Raw genomic sequence first — 14924 nt, forward strand, 5'->3', positions numbered from 1 at the left:
GATGTTGCACCAGTGGGGGAGATGATGGCGAATTCTGCCGCCCACTGGCGTCTGATGGGCCTAAAAGGACGGACTAGGAAGGCTTGGAAGTGGTGGAGGTGGACTGATCCGCCCACTGGCCCCCAGAACCGCCTCGGCGGTTCCCACGTCCTCGGCCGCGCTGAGGTTGTTGTTGCGCGGGCCTGTGGCTCTGAAAGGAACGTGTTGGGGCACTCCTTTTGCAGCTGCGAAAGGAACGAAAGGCAGAAGGCAGAGGAGGTAGAGTGGTCGACAGGCCCAAGGACTTGGCCGTAGCCCGTGAGTCAAACGCACTATCAGCCTTATGGCCAAAAGGGCAAATGCCATCAAAGGGCATGTCCATCAGACTGTTCTGGACAAGCCAGTTGTCCTCAGCCAGGCGTGGCGCCAAAGCGCCACCGTCGTGGAAATCGCCCTGCCCAGCGAGTCAGCAGTATCAAGCCCACAACGAATGGTGAACTTAGCTGCGTCTCTCAAAGCTGCTACAGCTTGGGAACGTACTGTCCAGGCCTCCTTGGTCCTGGGCTCACTGTACCACTGGAATCAAGCTATCCTGGCTGAAGAGGGGTGAAATCCCGAAACCGGTCCTAGGATGCTTGTTTCCGGTCCAGGGAGGACCTGGCTTGGCAGTTCGGGCTGGACTGTTCCCATGAGGCACAGGGTCAAGACAGATTTGCATATGCCCAGGTCTAAACTGGGGTGGCATGGTGAGCAAAAGAATGATGGATTTAACCCAGATCTCTTGACTGGGGGTTAATGTTTTGATTTGTTCTGCATTCCGTGCATCAATTGTGTGTCTTTTGCTTCCTCCAGACAGTGGGACAGCACCTGCGCAGAGTGGGAATAACGGCTCAATAAGTTCACCGACCACAGCCCTAGGCTGGCAGATGAAAACAGCTTCTTGCCAAGCTGCTCCAGCTTCTTGGATTCCCTATCCGGAGGTGCGGAAGGGAACGCGCTCTGGGAAGCAGAGGCTTGGACAACCAAGCTCTCAGGAGAGGGGTGTTGGGAGAGGAAGAGGGGGGGGGGGGGGGTCGCCCGGAGCCGGGCGATGGTGTCTGGCCACGTTCCTGTCCACAGGAGCCCCTGTGTTGGGCCTGGACCAAGTTCCCAAAAGAACGTCTGAAAGCACGTCATTAAAAGGCAGCAAGGGCTCCAAAGAGGTTGCTGCCGGCTGAAGCACTTCTGTCAGGAGGTTAGTCCTGACGGCCACTGAAGGGAGTTCGAGGTGGAGGGCCTCGGCCGCCCTAAGCAACACCACTGTGTAACTTGCTCCCTCCTCCGTAGCCACGGAAGGAGGAGACATCATGCCAAGGTCAGGTACGGTGTCGAGACCGCTGGCATCCCCCAAGTCCTCTGCCCAGTCCGGATCATAATCACACTCTTGTGTGAGAGGGTCCTCAGACCCCTCCCCTTCCTCCGAAGTCGTGAAACAGGCTGAAAATATGGAGGAAGGACATAGGGGTAGAAAGGCCCCATCGGCGTCGAGTACGCCGATCGCGCGCCATGTCCGGTGCTGAAACCGGGGTCGACGTCGGAGGTGGTGCCGGAGGGGGTAAACACCGGTGGAGGTGTTATGAGGTCAACGGATGTCGCACGGGATCCGAGCCCGGATCCAGGGTGATCCTACGGCACCGAAGCCGGCAGCGGCGCAGAAGCCACCGGCGACGAAAGGACAGGACTCCCAGTCAGGCCTGCTGGGCCCGAAGGCGCACCAGCGGGGCCAGACAGCCCGAAGAGTCAGGCCATGGCAGCAAGAAACTCTTGCACCTGAGCAGGCGTTGCCAACGGACCCGGAAAAGGTGGGTAGGCCGGCGGCAACGTCGCAGGCTCCACTGGAGCCGCGGGAGTGGCACCACCGCACCCTCAGCCACGTCGCGCAACGGGAAGTCGAAGAGCGACGACGCTTCTTCGACTTCTTTTTGGAATACTTCGACTTACCTGACCCAGAGTGCGAAGACTTCGATTCAGACGAACGATGGTGACGGCTCCGTGACCGGTCCCTCGACCTCTCATGGGACCGGGATCTTGAGTGGCGTGGAGCCGACTGCCGGACTTCCAGCAACTTTCGGGACCGCTCCCACAAAGTCTTCGGCGCCATGGCCCAGCAGTTGGGGCACGACTTGGAGTCGTGGTCGTGCCCCAGGTAGTAGAGACACACGCGGTGCGGGTCCATCACCGACGTCATGCGGTGACAGTCCCTGCGGTTCTTAAACCCGGGCATCCCTACGACACCAGGAGTTGATCAACTCAGAAGAAATTAGGTAAAAGGCGTCGAAAAAACTCAGTCAAAAAGTGACTGGGGGTACTTGCTCATCCCGGATCTGCGCTTGCTGGCGCAGAAAAAGAAAGAACTGACTGGCGGCGTCTAAGTAGCTGTCGTGACGTCATCTCGGCGACAACGACGGACGCGGAGCCGCACGACGCCACCTTCTGATGCGCAGGGCTTCTGCTGACGAAAACTTTACGGATCCAGTCTGACGACTGGGGGTAATTCTAAGTTAAGGAATCTATCACTACGTGTTTCTTTCAGATATGCAGAGTTATGGGCCCCTTTTATATGCATTTTGTACAAAGAATTCCGAGAGGTAACTTGCCCGAAATATCTCCAAATACTACACTTGCTTCCTGCAGAAGAAGAAACAGTAACATCCCACAAAGAAAGGGCTTGGGTATGAGTTACGGTTTAATAGGGTAGAGAATTGCTACCGTATTACGTAGAATGTGTACCGGTGCAGATGCTTCCTTTTCTTTGTTTATGGGAGGGAGGGATTTTTCCATTTGTTTGTAGGCATATGTATATCCTTTTGTTCCGGTTGTTAATTTGGTACATACAAACTACTATGCTGCCGGCCCCTGGGTTGTAGGCATACAGCTGTGTAATACAAATGCGGCAGGACTGCAGTTTAAAATGAATAAAAGATTGGTTCCATAAACATACAAAACCATTGAAATTCACCAGTTATAGTTAGCTCTGTTAACTGGAACTTGTGCACTAAGGTAATTATAACTTGTGCTGGCGCCATGCACTGCTAATTATGCCACATATTACATCTTCCATGCTTTCATTAATAATATCACTACAACATTTGCAATGAAATTACTGGTGAGAAAACTGCGTGGCGGGTGCGTGAGTTATAGTTACCTTACGGCGCGAGTTATAGTTACCAGAGATAACTATACTTCAATTCAAGGTAAGCACAAAATAGCTCTCATATGGAAATTGCACTACAATGCCAAAATAACAGTAATGAGCACTACCCAAATCAACACGACGGAACATAATGCTGAAGACCAAGGTATCCAGGTAACACAAGAGAAACTGATGGGCATATGAAAGACTTTCTATGAATCTATTAAATGTACCTTGTAGTGACAACAGTGATGATTATGCTCCTACTAATCACTGGTACATCTCATCCATGATTCACATTTACGAGTAGCATGGAATGGTGAATACTCACACTGAGGACCACTCCCTCCAACGCGTCAAGAGGTTTGCTGAGGAGTCGCTTGCTAACCTAGGTAGAGAAAAAACAGACATTAAGATCATTATGACTAAACTTCAACCACAAGTTTACAATCAAATTCTCCTCGGATCCCTAGATTCTTTTGAGGAATTGGCAATCACAGCTCATGCCTTTCTTGTGCGATGTCTCAGCACATCAGGGTGAGCTTATAACGACTGTCAAAAATAACTCTGAAACTTTTCACTACATTATCATCGACTCTGCCAAGAAATTGAAAATGACTTATGTAGAGACCTATATATTTGCCCAGCCTATCAAAGAAAAGGACATCATGCAAAGTAAAATATAAGAGAAATATGCAATTCTCTCATGAGGGTAGTCTTTATGGACCCTGTGGACAACAGGGGGCTTGGAAAGTGAACTAATCCACCCTTGTGAGAGGCATGAAAGAACAATGGCAGAGAAATGGAAGTGGCAGGTTCAAATTTCAATAATCTGCTTACAAAACTGAAAAAAGTTTCCGATAATGATAAACAATGTAGTATGGTGCATACACAAACAAGGGAATTTCTTACTGCACTAATTTTGGGACTGGGACATTGCATGGTGGATATATTGACCACTTTGGTTCGGAAAATCAGAGTTCTATTCATAGTTTCAATCAAGTTATCACCTACTACTTTAATTTCCTTATAACATTGGAAGCGCTTAAATGCATATTGATGCCCAACTTTAAGCTATATAGACATGAAGCTGAAAAAGCACTGCACCACTACATTTAGTGGCCTTAAAGGCTTAGTATGACTGCATCAGTTGCTGGGCAGAATGAATATCCACATACTGAATCATCATAAAACTAAGGAGCCAACTGTGCTTCAATGAACAACTGACAGATATTTAAGTACGCATAACAGCAAACAAAAAGAAGGGGCCTGTTGGTGAAGTTTGGAGATCTGCTACATGTTAACCTTCTGTAACACACAGCAGAAATACATTTTTATTTATTTTTTATTATCGTGACATTAGAAAATCTTCAGCTAGAAATGATGTACAGAGTAACAAGCTGTACAAAACAGTCATTTGTTTATGGAAGGCAACAAAGGTATATGTTGGCAAATTCATTTTGCTGTTTCTGAACAAAAGAAAAAGGTTATAGCATTCAGAGGTGACTCCAGTCTCATACCACCCACTAGTCATTTCGAAATCAAATTGTCCCGTAAGTACCCCATAAGTGTCTCTTCGGACATGTCCTTACCCTGCCAATAAAAACATAATCAATGGGCTTCCTTCCACCAGAAACCTCCAAAATCATAGCTGTTCAACACAGTATCTCAGATCCATGCAAAAATGTAAAAATAGCCAAACAAGATACAATTTTAACAATGTACATGAAATAACTAATTTACATAGTCAGTGGTTATCCTAAAAAAAAAAAATGTCATGAGCTAAAACCATCTTTTTTATACCTATTATTTGACCAATGCCTAAATACAGACTACTTTTACCTTAATTGGGTGCTTCACAGCCTCCAGTGCAGTCAGTCTTGACGTTTCCCTCACGAGCGAGGGCTTGCCCAGCCGTGCCTCAATAAAGCGCCCTGCCACGCCTGTAGCATTCTTGGCTGTATACACTCCCACTGCCAGCAGTGTCAATCCTGCCACCTGTGAAAAACCACATAACAGGTTAACTAAAAAAACCTCACAAATGTAACAATTCTGATGAATGTGCAGCACAACCAAGACCTCAATCTCTCAGACTACCAAACTCTGTTGCATTTTGAGGAAAAGTGGAGCATGATGAGGACAATTACTGAAAATAATGGAACCTTTTAGGCCACAAACCTCGAAATTCAGTTTTCTTAACCTAAACGTGTGGTTCTTCATTCTTGGTGGTAAAAAAAAAGAAATTGCCTCATGTCCTAAAGTAAAGACCAGCAGGGGCAGCATTTTTTTATTTTCCCATCATTCACTCACTTGGTAAGAGCAAATTCTCTATCTTTGGCTTAACTTGCCACTGGATGGGCCGGTGGTTTTAAGGGATATTATGTGTTAAGTTTTAAGGAAATATGCCATCATGTTTGCCAAAATTTGGATTATCCTTAAGAAGACAGTTTACATTTATTGTTTTCATGGGTGACACACAGACTTTTGAACTGAAGCCAATTAACTTCAATGCATTTGCTCGCTTCGATTAGTAAAAGAAAATCCTGTTTTGTATTAATGCTAAAATATTTGTTTATCATATACCTATGTAATGTTTTATGAACACACAGACACTAAAATTCACTTTATTCATCAAAAGAACATTGATGAATATATTTCACCTTTTGGGCAGGTTGAGGATTAGCCTGGCTGCTGTGTTCTGGATTGTCTGGAGCTGCTGCAAAAGTATGGAGGTTGTGCAGGCGTAGTGTGTGTTGCCATAGTAGTTGGCTAGTGATGAGAGCCTGTGTCACTGTTTTCTTGGTGCTGATGGGAAGCCACCTGAAAATCTTTCGGAGCAGGCGGATTATGTGAAAACATGCTGAGGAGACAGTGGGTCCGAGCTTCATGGGCCACCGGGAGTTGTTCCACAGGGAGGGGTTTCTGTCTTAGAACAGGACTTTGGTGTTGTCCATGTTAAGTTTGAGGCAGCTGTCTCTCATCCATGTTGCGACGTTCTTCATGCAGTTGTGGAAGTTGGTCTTGATTTAGGTGGGGTTTGTGGCTAGAGAGGACGAGTTGAGTGTCGTCGGCATATGAGATGATGCTAATGTTGTGTGATCGGACGATGTCTGTTAGAGGGGTCATGTAGATGTTGAAGAGGGTATCGCTGAACAATGATCCTTGTGGTACTCCACAGATGGTGTGTTTGGGGTGTGAGGTGAAGGGCGGGTAAGAGACTGACTTGACTTTTTGGATGCGTCCTGTGAGAAAGGATGCCAGGCATCTGAGTGCGTTGCCTGTGATTCCAGTCTGACGGAGGCGTTGGAGAAGTGTGCACTGGGAGACGGTGATGAACGCTGCAAAGAGGTCCAGGAGGATGAGGGCGGATGTTTCTTCTCTGTTAAGTAGGGCTCAGATGTCATCTATTGCTGCTATCAGGGCTGTCTTGGTGCAGTGGTTAGCTCTTAAACCTGGCTGGGATGGATCCAGAAGTTTGTTACTTTCCAGATGATTGGTGAGTTGGGTGTTGAAGGCCTTTTCCAGGACTTTGGCAGGGAATGGCAAGAGGGAGATTGGGGGGGGGGGGTAGTTCTGGAGGTCTCTAGGGTCTACAGACACTTTTCTGAAGAGAGGCCTGACTTCTGCATGCTTCCATGCGTCGGGGAAGATGTTAGTGCTGATAGAGGCATAGATGATGGCGGTGAGTTGGTGGCTGATCTTGTTGCTTCCGAGGTTGAAGATCCGATGTGGGTAGGGTCTGTGGGTGCTCCTGAGTGAATGGAATTCATCAGAGTGGTGGTTGTGGGTGTGCGGAATTGTTCCCAGGTGGTGAGTGGGTGGTTGTTGCTTGTGTTCGCTGGTTTGCCGAGGATGTCTTAGGGTTGGGGTTCAAAGTATTAGTAGATGGTTGTGATCTTCCTGGGGAAATGGTTGACAGGTGAGTCGCAGAGTTCTTGTGAGGAGGGATTGCATTTTCTGTGGCCGAGGGGTAGGAGAATTCTCCGACAATGACGAAGAGTTCTTTGGTTTTGTTGGCGCTGACTTCAATGCAGCGTGTGAGGGCTTACTTCTTTGCTGCTTTGGTCCGGCAGTGGTAGTTGTTGAGGGTTTATTTGTATATGACTCGGTCGGTGTTGCTTTTGTTTGTACGCCATCTTCTTTCTAGTTGTTTGCATTTGTGTTTTGACGTACAGAGTTCTGGTGTGTACCAGGTGGCTCGTTTGTTGGGTTGTGCGTCTTGGGTGGTTTGGTGGGGGTGACTTGGTTAGCTGCATTTGTGATCCAAGTGTTGAAGTTCCCTACCGTCTGACCCAGGTTTGCAGGGGTGTTAGGCTCGGAGGTGCTGAGGGCGTCTGTCCACTGTTGCAGAGTTACTCTGTTCCAACTGCGGTGGGATGCGTTGTTTCGGATGGGGGTATTGTGCAGTAGTCCGGCGAGAGTAAAGTGCACGATGGTGTAGTCGTTCAGGTGAGTTATAAGTGTGGCTGTATCTAATCCTTTTGCTGGATGGGAAGACGGTGTTCAACATGTGTCCTGCTCTGTGCGTGGGGTCAGTGACTATCTGCTTGAGGTTGGTGTTATCTAGTCTTTCAAGGTGGTCAGTGGTGTTGGTGTCGGAGAGGTCATCCAAATGGAGGTTGAGGTCATCTAGGAAGATGTAGTGTTCAGATTCGATGGCGGGGGGGTGAGGAATTCGGCTACGGTGTCGCTGACTCCCGTTCATGGTCCTGGCTGTCTGTATGCGAGGGTGCCTTTGAGGGTGGTTTTGGCATCTGTGTGGAGCTGGAAAATCCCATGTGTGGGCGTGGTGTCATCGCTGGGGATGGTGCAGGTGTTCGCTTCTTTGTGTAAGATGGCTATGCCTCCTCCGAGTCTGTTGGCTCGGTATAGGTGTTTCATCTTGTATATGGTTGGGGCTGCGGTACCGATGCCGTGGGCCGATGCAGGTGTGAGCCATGTCTCAGTGATGAAAGTTACGTCCGGGGCGTGGGTGGAGATGGTGTCCCAGATCTTGATGGCGTGCTTGCAAATTGTAGTCCTCAGTGGTTGGCGTGATGGTGGTCGCACCGAAGAGGCAGTGGTTGCAGGTGAATGGTCCCTATGTTGTGAGTGGTGATGAGAGGCAGCAGTTGTTGTGGAGTGTGGTTTCCAGGGCCCGGAACTTTTCGGCAGAGTATTTGTGTACTTTAGGGGTCCAGGGGGCAAACAAAGTCCAGCCGTGGACGGGCGCAGGCGGGCTTGCCTTTGGCGCACCTGCTGCCCCCCCATTAAGTAGCCCTGGGATGGGATGTGGAGGGGTTGGTGAGGGGAGGGGGGGATTGGCGCAGGTAGGGCCGGTCTAAACTGGCTGGGGTATTATGCATGGTGGGGAGTCGCTTGATTAGGGCGTGGACACAATGCACAGGACAGAAAATAATATTTCGAAAATTCGGGCAGCTGAGAGAAAAAGAACTGAAAGTGGGCAGTTACACGTCAAAACAACAATAAAAAGCGGACACAGTTACACAGTAACACAACAATAACAATGAAAGAGGGTCAGGCTCACTGAGGCGGAGCGGGGCGGGGCTAGTACTGGGGCCTCGAGGTTGGAGTGCCGGGACGGCGTCTCCAGGTTGAAATGTGTGGGAGCAGCGACCAGGATCAGGGAATAGGGCTGTGGATACAAGTATTGTGTACAGCCTGGTAGCATCCCTTGAGTTTCATAGCAGTCTAGCACAATGGTTAGTCTACTAAACAGGTGCCTTTAGCCCGCAGCTTCATTTGTGCTGTAACAAAATCAAAAAAAGCACAAATATGCAGGATTAATCGAAAATATACTTAACATAGCAAGGCAATAGGCAACTGTTTTTGTCTGTCAAGAAGGCAGTGTAAAAAGCCATTGAACCCATGGGACGTCAATTGTTAATGATGGCAGGTGGCAGTCCACAGCCCGCAATCTAGAGCCTCCCTTCTTGAGGAAAGTAGACATTACAGTCTGGAGGGCCCCTGAACCACATTAACTACAAGTACCAAGGCCGGTTATGGCTTCGAAGAGATATTCTCCCTAGCTGATCTAGATGTCTTTGACAAGCGGAGAGTAGCCCTACTCTCAAACATGCGGCTAGGCTGGCGGAAAAAGAAAAAGTGCTTCTGGTGACAAACTCGCCCCCATCAAGTTTCTCTCTTCTAGCAAGACCCGATCTGCTCTTCAGATATGCTGGGACCGGAAAAGCTTAAGAGGAAGTTGCAGCTGAAAAGGTGCTCGATTAGGTGATCAGCAGTTTGACAAAACTGCTGGACAAGGAGGTGCAGAAATGCCCACAGGCTGAGTGTCACTGACCATTGTTGGCGATAAAGGTGGCTCTCACACCAAAGAAGACACCAGAATTTCATGTTTCAAATATCTCAAGAAAGGGACTGATTGGGCATGGACGTCACAGAAACCTTGATGAAAAAGTTAGACATGTCTGAGGAGGTCATGGACCTCTCTCAAGCATCGCACAAACGGGCTATTATCTTTCTAGGTAATACCCACAGTGCCATGATACCTTGGACAGCCTGTTCTAATTCTGGAGCACCCCATACTAGGTCACTTGGCCTTCTCAGAGGCAGGCCTAGTAGCCCAAGGAAGTTTATTGTAGGGTTGTTCCTCAAAGAACTAGACGAATATATTTCTTATCTTGGTTAACAGTGCTTCTGGTGTACTTCAGCTTTCTGCAGATTCCTCACCTCTTGCATTTTCTTAACAGAACAGACTGGGCCCAGAAAGTTGAAATAGCTTTCCTACTCCACTAGGTTGTGCCATGGCTCCAACTCTACTCCAGTGCCACCCTGGACGTGGTGTCATGCAGCCATACATCACACCACCCCAGTGTCTGAACATCAGTTCCAGACCATTTTTGCATGCCATTTCAGGCAAAGATGAGACTGAAGAACACAGAATCATAATGCAAAAATCGATGTGTGATCATATTTTTTTTTAAACACAATCCTCAGAATAGGAAGGCAGACAGTAGATGAAGAACCTGCAGGTAGATAGAGCATCCACCAGGAACATTACAACAGAAGGTAATTTATGTTTTTTGAAGGATACTTCTACCTGTAGATTTCTCACTTCTTGGATCAATGCCACATCAATACCCCAGAAGGGGGCCTGTGGAGAGACAAGAACGGGTCAGAGGGACCCAGGAAGCCCATCAACCCCATAAGTCCAAGCTTGAAATAATAACAAACAGCAGAGCTCAGGGCAACAATCAAGCGCATGTTCTTGCAGATAACACAAAAGAACATAGGAAACATTTGCCTCAACTGACATCTAAAGATATCCACTTCTTACAAGGACCAAACACAGTAAAGATATAGACTATAAAAATACCCTTTTAACCAAACATCTAAATTGCATTAACTTCTATTATAGTAGTTTCCCTTTCTTTTTAGATGAATAAAGGAAAGAAAGACCACTAAATGGTCTGCAGACACCTAAGGGCTCGACAAACACAAACACTTCCGCTACTAGAGGTGCCAAAGGGTAAAGGTAAATCAGGTCTTGCTTAACTATGCAGAATCACAAACTGACATTTTCTCCTCCTCATACAACACCTCAGCAGTGTAGTCAGTTTTTAGTCTGCAGAGAAATAAATTAAGAATATCAACGTAAATTTCAGAAATGTGTGATGTCAGTTGGATGTTTAAGTCATTTTCGTTCATCTGAGCGGTATATTTTTGGAGCAGAGTGCAGAGGAGAAATATGTAAGAAGCACAAAATTGTTAACATATTAGCTACACACAGATGAGAGAAGAACAGAACACCACTTACACGCGGGGTCAAACAGACCCTACCAAGGTACATAGTGGGGAGAGAAGTAGAAGGATGTTAAGGCCCTCAGCCAACAAAAATGTAGGGAGTCTGAAAAAAGGAGCATTCGACCGTGCCAGGGAACCCCATGTGGGAGGTCAACAGGAGAGTCTTGCAAGAACATACTCAGCAAAGGTAGTTCATCAACTAAAGGACCAAGCATTCGACGCCGCTGCAATCCAAGCATGAAAAGGGCCGAACTATGTAGACTGGTAGGACGACCATCTGAGCAAAGCTTCTGATCCTAGCAACTGATCAAACTGAGGAAACCTCATCAATCACATCTGAAAGAGAACACCAAGGTGCAGACAGGACTTAACCATGCTCCCAAAGGCAGCTACTCCATATACCAACAATAGGAAAGATAGCACCCCAGCAGCTGCCACTACAGGTTCAGCAAAGAAATTATCAATCAGGCCCACTCTTACCTTAAGTTGCTGCCTGGGGGTGTGGATTTCAGGGGGCTGGCTTCCTTCACCTGGCCTGGGGTTGCCGATGATTGCAGGATTTTTGGAGTCCGGTGGTAGGTGTACTCACAGGAGTTACTTCTATACAGGCCACTATAACACCGCAATTCTGTCTATTGGGGGGATATTAGGAGACTTAAAGTCCACAAGATGGCATATAAATTCTTGCAGCTGGTGCTGGTTCTTGCTAGGCGCAGGGTGGCCATCACCTGCATGGGACAGCATGCTCCGGAGGTAGACTACTGGCAAAAAGACATGGCGGAATGGATACTGGTTGAAGAGATTCATATGAAACTTAGCAGGAGGGATAATAAGGTTGGAGATTACATCTTTGTGTGGTGTGATCTAGGTGACAGGTTCTTGGCCCCCGATTTTGACTCGAACAGTGGAGACAGTGAAGACTCCGAACAGTAGCCCTTGCTGGAGTGGGCCCCCAGGTGGGGTTTGGGTGGGTTTCTGATGGGCTATGTTGTGCGCCTGCTCTTCTCTCCTTGGGCACTGTATGGGACTGACCTTTACATTGTGGGGCAATGTTTCCTTACCTACTTGATGTACACTGTGGTTCTTCCCATTACAGCTGGAAAGTTGTTTTATATGAAAATAAAAAATAAAGGTTAAAAAAAAAAAAGTAGCTGCCTGGAGAACCACAACCTAGTTCAAGTCACTGAAAGCCAAAGGTGGCAGGAAATCAAGCACCAATGGCCCAAAAACAAGTTAAACTACTATGAGAAGAAGAATTGAGTCACTCCCTCTCAACACAAAAGACAGAACATTTGAGCAGAGAAGGTCCCCAGAATTAAAACAACCCATCATGGAGGTTGGTCATTTGCTTTTCTGGGAACTAAACTATGGAATATCCTTCACCATTATTTAGGAACCTGCAATTTACTCACACCACTACGCAAAACTCTTAAAACTTGGCTGTTTCCATCCCTTCCTTCGCACTAGTCCCTGGATTGAGGGCTTGTTAGGTCTACTAAGGAGATTAGCGCGGGGAAAACGTGATTGGTAGCCATGCGCTTTATAAATCTTTCAAATAAGTAAACAATTAGGCAAACTGAGCGCATTCTAAAGAATTTTAAAGTTTCATTTCTAATGGGATCCCGACAGAGATCACTTGAGATCCTACTAAAAGACACATGCATTTAGTAACTAGTAAAGTCGATCAAAGCAAGCACCCTCCTTTGTCCACAAAACAGATGACTCGCAAATCAAATTAACAATCACAGTAGGACCTAAAGACTATCCACTAAAGGCCATGAAACCAGAGACCACAACACCAAATACATCCAACCATTGGGCAAAACCTAACCATGGAGCACTGGAGAGCCTTCTAGGAAGAAGAGCTCTTTAGCAGAGATACCCAACATAAAGCTCAACTAATCACTCAAGAGCTAGCCATAATCTGTTCCAAAGAGAGACAACACAACAAGTGCGCATTGCAGTGGAGTAAACCACTGTACATACTTGGTCCAAACAACACCATTAATAAGAACGCAATTAGCCTTCCACGCTAACTCCACAAGCAGGCAATCAATAAAGTCTTACAGAGTAAGCTGGATATGGCAACGATGAAAACTGTTGTGTCTGGTTAAGGTGCCAAGAGAAGAGCAAAAACAACAGTTAATGGACAGAATGCAGAACAATGTCATACATTCACCCCAGTACAGAGATCTGGGCCTGAATCCATTGCTTTTTTGCTCACCATGCCGTTCCAGTTTGAACCCAGCCATATGCAAATCATTCTTGACCCTGTGCCTCATGGGAACAGTCCAGCTCGAACCGCCAAGCCAGGTCCTCCCTGGACTGGAAACAAGTATCCTAGGACCGGTTTCGGGGTTTCGCCCCTCTTCAGCCAGGATAGCTTGATTCCAGTGGCATGGAGAGCATCATGCCTCTCGCAGCCACGGGAAAGCAAGAGCTACTGATCTGAATAGGGGTGTTGGTGACACTGGTTATGCCACAGTCCTTAAAACATCCAGTCTCCGCCATCCACCAGGATACGCTTGCAACTGATGGAATATTCACAGAACATACATCTGCGCAGCCCCTAATTGCATTGTCTAAAACTAAGGATATCTACTTGCCAAAGAGAAGAAAACCAAAGATTGCACCTAGCACATTTAGCTGATAATCTCCATAAAATCTAAGGTGCCAAGCTATGCAAATCTACCAAGGACCACTGAGGAGCCCGTAAAAGTGGCAAGCAAATCAATGGTGTCAAGAACAGCCTGAAGTAGTAGTCTAGCTAACACAAAACCATCATTAACCACTTCAGCGATGTGGCACCTTACATGCTGCAGCAAGATAGAAGCCAGCAGCCGTGTGATCTACCATATAATGTGGGAATAATACGCCACCAGGCATGTTTGCACAAGAAGAAAAAAGAGATAGACTCCGCAAGGAAACAATTTCTTTCCCATCAATTCGATCCACAAAACTCCCTGTTGGCTACGGTAAGTGGGGAAGGACCAGCACTGACACCTAATGGGGAGCCTGCAGCCCCAAGCTATATGTCCGTAGATAACAGGAAAAGAATGTCAGGTCACGGGGGCCACTCGATGTCAAGCCACCTCACAGCGGAGGGCTTCTACAGAAGCTGGTCTATTCAAGACTTACCTGACAAAGTCCAACAATGTCTCACTGAAAGGCAATGGGAATCTGACATAGATCTGTGTATCTGCAGGGCCTTGGTTAAAATGTTGGTTTTATTTTCAGCCAAGCTAGGGACAATTCCAGGACCTCCGATGGCTTAATCAAGGCTTCTTTGACAGATATAGAAGACGGTCAGCAGTAAATGCACCACAAGTGGCAATATTATGTAATTCTTGGACCCAAACCAGGGGATCTCCTCAGACTAAGAACAAAAAGAATCTACATCAGCCTAGACTTTTGAGGCAACAAATTTTACCACTGAGCAAGACTCACAGGAACCTCATAAGACGCATGAGCCATATATCCGGAGAACGGAATGAAGGACACTACCCTAAATAACACCTGTCTTGAATCAGAAAGAGTTGTTGAGGCCTTTGTCAGCCAAATGACAGCTGCCAAAGTGGAGCAAGGCTGGTAGCTAGAGATAACCGATGCCAGGAAAGAAGCCACTGGCAGATGGAAGTAGCAGAGTCAGAGGCGAAGAGGAGTTTGGGGGGGGGGAAGCTGGTATGTTATTGTAGTCCACCCGATTATCAAGAGAGAATGGAGCGAGGCAGAGAAGCTACATGACTCAGAGTGATGCCATTAAGGATATCTCAAACTGTGAGGTGATGGTGGAGTTCTCTTTTAAAAAGGGCAGCCAAAGTGCTATTGCCTCCTTTCTCCAAGCCAATAGAAATGGCGAGTTCAGGATAGAGTGTGGCATGATATACCACTCCTAAAGGACACGTGGGAAAGGTCATTAAGAAGAAAGGACAGAAAAAGCAGTCTTACATAGAGCACCTTGCTGCCATAAGCAGGGAAAGATCAGTCTAGACTACGGAAGAGTAATGTT

At 47.1% G+C, this 14924-nt stretch overlaps 1 protein-coding gene across 1 annotated transcript in view; it reads right to left on the reverse strand.

The window, feature by feature from the left end:
* Positions 1-14924, reverse strand: part of LOC146868232 (ATPase family AAA domain-containing protein 3-A) — a 347678-nt gene that overhangs the window by 197289 nt on the left and 135465 nt on the right. The window contains exons 8-9 of the mRNA XM_085609537.1: positions 4994-5149; positions 3483-3539 (exon numbers count right to left, since the gene is read on the reverse strand). Of these exons, the coding sequence (XP_085465663.1) occupies positions 3483-3539; positions 4994-5149 (213 nt within the window). The remainder of the gene's footprint in view (positions 1-3482; positions 3540-4993; positions 5150-14924) is intronic.

This window comes from Triturus cristatus, chromosome 1_2 (genome assembly GCF_964204655.1).
Source record: "Triturus cristatus chromosome 1_2, aTriCri1.1, whole genome shotgun sequence".
Taxonomy (NCBI): Eukaryota; Metazoa; Chordata; class Amphibia; order Caudata; family Salamandridae; genus Triturus; species Triturus cristatus.